The sequence below is a fragment of the Chelonoidis abingdonii genome, chromosome 3 (assembly GCF_003597395.2).
Source record: "Chelonoidis abingdonii isolate Lonesome George chromosome 3, CheloAbing_2.0, whole genome shotgun sequence".
Taxonomy (NCBI): domain Eukaryota; kingdom Metazoa; phylum Chordata; order Testudines; family Testudinidae; genus Chelonoidis; species Chelonoidis abingdonii.
The window spans coordinates 119,951,742-119,959,061 of NC_133771.1; the positions used below are offsets into that span (position 1 = coordinate 119,951,742).

Below are 7,320 nucleotides of genomic sequence, written 5' to 3' on the forward strand. Positions count from 1 at the left end.
GGTCGGCCGACTCCCCAGAAGAGGCACCCAGACTCAAACATCCACAAGAGGTTTTTCCTGTCTGTTGCTTTCTTTGTCCCTTTGTCTAAACTCCTGCCCTTTTATCTGTATAAACAAGATAGTTTGTGTCTTGTATGGGGCTCACATTATCTGGGTGTATTAGCAGAGCGCTATGCTAATAAAACAGAGTGGTCTGACAAACTGTGAGTCCTGAGTCTAACTTTGACAACAGTATATACTTCTGTAGATAACCTACTGCAAACAACTTTTTGTTTGTTTGTTTTTGCAAGCTACTAGGCCCAATGGACATACATGTGTCTATATTATTTTCTCTCTCTCTTCACTAATCTAAAAACAGACAGAAAAACTAAACCACCTGCCATAAACTGTCCTTTGGGTAGGATTTTTAAAAGTGAGTCACTTAGCACCCTTTGGGCTGCCCTTTAAAGGGAACTGAAAATTTACATCTCGCTTTAGGAACCCCGTTTCAACCTAAATAACCACCCTCGACCACAAGACACTACACTTCTGACTGTAGCCAGTCTTGGTCATCCTAATAGATACAGTGGATCAGGAAGGATAAGTTCAACCAAGCATGTTGGCTGAGAGCACTTACAGATCACAGTTAAGTGGACGGAGTGGGTAGAGACAGGAAAGAAAAAGTTCTGAGTCCTTCCTTGAGCTAGGAACTCAACTGCCTTATGAATGTCAATACAGGTTTCTATTCCATGAAATGTTTAAAAACAAAGCAGCTCTTTTTACCTGGCTGCAATCAGATCCAGAAGGTGTTGCCATCTGTCATTGACCTTGCCAAGTTTATATTCGATTTCTGATGCTTTGCTCTCATGACTGGCTTTGGCAAGACGCTCTCCCATTTGCTGGAGCTGGATTTTATTCTCTTGGGCCATGGCAATTTCATCTTGATAATCCTAGATGGGAAAGAGGAATCACAGAGATCAACAAGCTTATTCAGAATGCATTCAGCTCAGCCCTGCTGGAAGAAGTAGAATAAACATAAGCAGTGTCTAATACTAAGTTGGAAATAGCTTGGTGAATGAACAAATCCTTGTAAACACCACCACCATATAAACATAAATAATCAAAAGAAAGAAAAATATTCGCAAATGCATGTACAATAATTCATAAGTGGTTTACGGACACTTGTGATCAGGCATTTAGTAAAGCATTCACCTTTCTTGGTGGTGTTTTCATTTGGGGTATTTCTTTGTATTCTGAAAAATCCATTTCAAGAAGCACAGGGAAAAGGCACATGATTAGAGAAAAACAACGACAAAAATTCTCATTGGAACATACAAACTGCCATGCATTGGATCAGACAGGTGGCCTATTTAATACAGTGTTCTGTCTATAACACAGGCCAGTACCAGATTATTTAAGTTCTGATAACCTAGAAAGAGAAGAGGAAAAAGGTGCACATAACAGTATTTAAACATATAAAACCAAAAGAATTTTACCTTCTTGAGTTTCTCTATCATCTCTTCAATGAGGATGTCTCCATTTTGAGACACCTTACTCTCCATTTGTGTCAGCCACTCACAGAGCTCCTTGTTCTTCTCACTGAAGACCGCCCACTCATTCAGTCTCTCATTCACCTGCTGCCCCCGCAAGGAGATCTTGTAATGTTTACAGAGGGAGTCAGTAAAAGAGAGTACAGTTAGTAGATGAGAACACACTAGTTCTCAGAGGTAAATTCTCAGCCCCGCAAAGAGTTTTAGCTACCTGGCTGCCATTAAGGTAAATGTGAGTTGTGCTGCAAAAATCTTGCAGGACTCTTTATAAATTCAAGGTCAGCATTAATCTCAGGATGCCAGTAGCCAGATCCTGTTGCACACAGGGAAGAGTATACTCTAAATATAATTTGCTTCATAATAAGATACAAACCTATGGTCTTTAATTCAAGTTTCCATAGCACAGTTATAAAATAGCCCTTTCATTGTCTTTAGAGTCAATATTTTCATTTATTAAGAATTATAATGTACACTCTGATACTTTTGTTAGTTTATTTGGAAGCACAAATTCCAACAGAGACAGATTGTTTAGCACAAAATAGATGCTTGACCCTTAGAAAAATGACATTTTTAAGAGTGCAAACCAAATGGATGTCTAGGAGGATGCATACATGGTATGGCCAAACTATAAACAACTGGTATGTCAACTGTATCTGTAAAATGTATGCATGGATGAGATAGGCAGCACTCACAAACCAAGCAATTGCAAATGCATGTGCAATTCCATGCTTGTGTCCACATGGATACATTTTGTGAGAGCCTCTTATTTTGCAACATTGCTACTCTCTGACCAGAGATTCCCAAGGGCTAAAGAATGCTATACAGAAATGAACAGGCGATAAGTGCAGACTGAAACAGAGAACAAAGCAACAGCACACACAGGAAATGGAGGCTTGTGTCACGTCACTTGAAAAGTAAGAGACTGCTGTATATTTAAGAAATTAGAAGAATGATATTTCAATCTCAAACTGTGAATTACAAGACATTTGGGCAAATATGAAAAGGACTTGAAAGAATATTAAACAGTATTCACAGTAAACTAATCTCTCCTGTCAGAATTTCTGATAATCACATGGCTACAATGTAATGGCATCCTACTTACTACAGCTTCTTCCTCCTCATCTGAAATATGAGTTGCTTTTGACTCTACATCAGCTCCACTGATCATATGAGCATTGCACCTGCTCTTTCGTATATAACTTACTGCTCTCCTAACTGAAGCTTTTGATTTTTAAAGTCAGATACAAATGACAGCACATTTCCTTTTGCGGTAACACCCAACTACTGAACAAGAAAAAAAAGCCTCATTCATTTGATTACATCCTGGAAGGTTAAATATATAAATAACAGACTAAGACATCCAATCTTTAATCAGCCCTCCCCTTTAGCATGAAAGGTGTGTTGCAAGAATCTGGGAAAACCAATCAGAGTCTATATGGAAAAGGTCTTCTAGTCCATTCACCCACATGCAGCCAGTTCAGCTTCTGCTTTGTTTCATGAGAGTTTATGATGCATGAAGGCTTTTCACCCATGAATGCTGCTTAATTGTCTCTCTTTCTCATGACCCTATCAAATTCATTCACAAGACAGGAAAAGCATCCTCCAGTCTGAGTGCCCAACTGGAATTCTACAAGTTTCCAAAACTAAGTCTATTCCTTTGATACCTTTTAATGTTTATCCTTTAGGACAGATTTGTTTGCACCATACCATAATGAGAAAGGATATCACATCACTGGCACAATATAACTATGTTTTGCTGACCTACAATGTTTGTTTGTTTTTTGACAATGAAATGGTTCTTCACTGCTCGATACATTTTGGAGTATACAAGTAAAATAAGGGCAATCCGGAAAATTTGCAATAGGTGGCAACTTTAAATCTGGAGCCAGGATTTCTAAACATAAGCAGCAACTATAAAATGCACCAGGAGCACTGTGTATTTATCTCCCACATGGTGCCAAGGAATTAAGCCAGCAGTCAAGCCAAAGAGAATGAGAAATGTGTCTTTTTTTTTTAAACACAAGGAAAAGCATATCAAGAGTACAAGGTACAGTAGATTTTTTTCTCACATCACACTATCTTGTCCCCACCTCCTTCAAGCCAGTGATGCTGTTCTGTTTCTTCTGTATTCCTGTGGGCCAATTATGCCATAAATTTAACATTAGCTTTAATATAGTTTTTCTGAGTTTGTTTATACCCTGGCTCAGTAAAGTGATCATTTACAGGAAGTCTCGAAATATTAGTGGCAACTAAAGCAAATACTTGAAGATACACTGGACTGTTATTAATCTTAGCTCCACAGAAAAGCAAAGCTTTTAAGAGGAAATATTCTGCTGTTATAATAAAATACATAATCCGGCTCTCTCTCTTTTTTTGGTCTTGGCATGGCCATTGATTTCAATGGACATTTCACCAGGAAAGTTGGTCTCCAGGAATGTAAGGATGAACCCTTTTAGAGATTGCAGACACATACTGTACACATCCTTTAACTATGAAGTTCCATTTCATGGGCAGACTTTTGGTTATTCCACTCTAAGTTTGCTATTAAGTGAGTGATCACGTTAAGATTACATCTGCTAAATCCTGAATTTTAGTGGGTTTTTCTCCACTCTTTTGTTTTAAATATCTGTAAATCAGTATGGCTGAAAATATTTCCCACCTCACCCTATCCTCAAAAGTGTGTGTTGTTCCTCTGGATAAAGCTTGCATTTGACATTCCAAATTCTACTTCCTTAGTTCTGCCTCTGCATTAGGAGGCTGATGAGATTATACCTTACAAATGCATGAGTCTCAGTTCAAATTCAAATGCCAGGTTTGTCATCCAGCTGGTACCTGTCTGTTCTAACAGTTGCTAACCACATTCAGCTGTCCCTGTGCCCCTTTCACATGCATAATCACATCCAAGTTCAGTGTCACATTTACCTGGTGGCACAGCTCCTCCCATTGGTTGTGCAGAAGCTCAATGCGCTCGTTGAGGATTGAGATATCATCAGCACTGATGTAAGTAGCTAGAGTCTCCTTCAGCAGTGTCAGATGCGCAAGGTCATCCGTCCACCCTTCAACAGCATTTTCTAGCTCCTGGTTAAAAAAAAAAAAAAAAAAAAAAAAAAAATCAAGATCTTTATGCTACTAGAGGTTTGGCAATAGTTGTGTTACACAAAGTTGTGTTTACCTGTTAACCATAGGCCCTAGCATTGAAGTCCTATTGTATCTAGCAGACCAAGTCTGTTAACAGAGCCAATGTTTAGATGGAGAGTTACAACTATATTTAATAGCTTAATTTATAATAGACCACCTGTAAGACAGCATTATTTTTTCAGTTAGAAGGGAGGTCCCACTGGTAGTAAAACTGATACAGCAAGATACATCAGCTCTTACACAAGTTGAAATGGGTCTAAACTAAAATCCCAGAGTCTAACTTCTCCGAAGTTCAGGGCTATCTGGACTCAAGATTTTGGTTTGGGCTCGTCTCTAGTGATCACCTTTGCAGTTTGCACCATGTTTACCCTCTGATTTTAAGAAAGGAAGAATGAGATTGGAATTCCCAGTTTGTTTCTAAATTGCAACTAATGCAAGATAAAAGTTTGTGACCTACAATTATCCTGAGTAGGAGTAAAGAGCATTGAAATGACACGGTTTTTAAATCTGTGAACTTTTACTTGTCTCATCTATAAGAATCATGCAGTAAGAACTTCTAAACTAAAAAGAACCGCCAATACTTAGCACTTTTACAGCTCTTTATGGGCCTAATTCTGATCCAATTTACTTTGGTTTTACACTGATGTAACCTAATTTACACCAATGTTAGATCAAAGACAGGCCTTATATCTTTTAAGTGCTGGACAAACATTAATCAGTGCTGTGCAAACAGTAACGAACAGATGCACACACAAAACGTGCATGCAGACACAGGCAGGAAATTGCACACGCAGTAATTATGGGCTGCTGGTGTATATAGTCAGTAATGCCAAGACTTATAATGGCTAAAGATGTTCCAAGACAAGCAAATTGCAGATCAGATGGTGCTCAACAGAGTGCTTTACCTTGCAATGAATCTGCTCTGTATGCAGCTCATCGTGGTGATCAGGCAATGGCTGAGAAAGCTTTTTCTTGAAGGATCTTAGTTTCTCCAGGGAGTCTTTTATGCCCTTTTCACACTTTTCCCAGTCCTGAAAGCAGAACAATTATTATTAGACTTTATTCCAGATGAAAGGGGGGGGGAGGGGAGAGAGTGGAAAGAGGCCCATCATGCTGAATCACTCAAGTTGACTAAATAATCATGGAATCATAGGACTGGAAGTCACCACAAGAGGTCATCTAGTCGAGTCCTCTGCACTCATGGCACCAATATCAACAAGCAGTGAGGAAATTTGCCTAATAGGATGTCCCCATAAGCCCTTTTTGTATAACATTCAAGTCTCAGAATTTGGATGGCATGCACCAGAAGAGCACACTGTCTATTGTGCTGTGCTTCAGTGCTAGCAGCAGGCAAAACTAAACCCCTTCTATTGCCAGAGTCCTCAAGGTCTGATTTTGACCTTGCAATGTTGCTTTTCTCTGCCAAAAAGGGTTCCATGAGTCCCCTTAGGAATGACTTCATTAGGCAACCTGTTGTACTTTGAAGAAGTAATCCCATTCAGTCTACTAAAATCCTAGTAGACAACAGCTAAATACTGAAGGAATTGACCAGACTAAAGAACTCAGAGGAGTACAGCTATACGTTTCTTTTGCAGAATGTCAGTTGTATGATACTAGAGAGGCCAGGATTTAGCTTTACAAATTCCTTTTTATGATAGCAGATAAAAGTGTGTGCATGTGTATAGGGAAAACAGTTAAGAATACAGGGAACACCCCACCTGATTTCTCCCTTGAAGTGGTAAGATTCTATTTCTGTACATTTTTTGGGGGTGCGAGTTTCAGCATAAGAACGAGTTTTGCTGTCACATTACCTTTCAGAAAAAAAAGACTTTGCAGTCATAGACTACAAGTTTCCTTCTGATCAAAGATTTTCAACCATCTTCAGATGATGTAGTAAGTAAGAGGAAGGCAAATGCATCATTCCATCAAAAAGCACAGACCCAGTTAACATTTCAGTGTCAGGGCTATTTCTAAATATCACATAATGAATAAACTAGATACATGCTCTGTAAAGTTGCATTTGCAAGTTGTTGAATGCATTAGACCTTGCTGGTTTCAACAGTGAAATGCATGAAAAAGAAGGCCTTGTGAGTTTATGTGGATGAATTTTACTTACAGTGCTACTTGTTTATAGCTGTTTAGCCAAAATTTCTCACAAGTGGCATAAGTCATCATGCATGTATTTTTACTGGCGTTTTTGATGCACACTTTTAACTACCTAAAGATTCAGGTTCTGAAATGTAAGGCACCACTCATCTTCAACAAGAACTTCCATTGCCACTGCTAACATTTCTGTTGTCTTAATGAGGTCATAACTATGGTGGATAAAAATCAATGATTTTTATATTCAAATTATTTTTTTATTTAAATCATAGTAAGTTTTTCTTTTTAAAAATGAGCCAGTTTAAAATGAAATCTGAATTTAATACAAAATACGTTAAGGCCTAAACTTATTGTAATCTCTTAAAATATTTAAATAAAAAAATGTTTTGTATGTTTAATTAAATCTCAGTTACCATCTGTCATAAACAGATAACTAAGGGTTAATGTCTCTTTCACCTGTAAAGGGTTAACAAACAGTGACCTGCAACACCTGACCAGAGGACCAATCAGGAGACAAAATATTTTCAAATCTGGGTGGAGGGAAGCTTGG

At 38.3% G+C, this 7,320-nt stretch overlaps 1 protein-coding gene across 10 annotated transcripts in view; it reads right to left on the minus strand.

Moving 5' to 3' along the window:
• The window catches only part of SYNE1 (spectrin repeat containing nuclear envelope protein 1), a 498,327-nt gene that overhangs the window by 64,946 nt on the left and 426,061 nt on the right, over positions 1 to 7,320 (minus strand). For all 10 annotated transcript variants that reach the window (XM_075064060.1, XM_075064059.1, XM_075064058.1 and 7 more), the window contains 4 exons: positions 5,573 to 5,698; positions 4,452 to 4,607; positions 1,476 to 1,634; positions 763 to 929 (listed from right to left, as the gene is read on the minus strand). In XM_075064060.1, the coding sequence (XP_074920161.1) occupies positions 763 to 929; positions 1,476 to 1,634; positions 4,452 to 4,607; positions 5,573 to 5,698 (608 nt within the window). The remainder of the gene's footprint in view (positions 1 to 762; positions 930 to 1,475; positions 1,635 to 4,451; positions 4,608 to 5,572; positions 5,699 to 7,320) is intronic.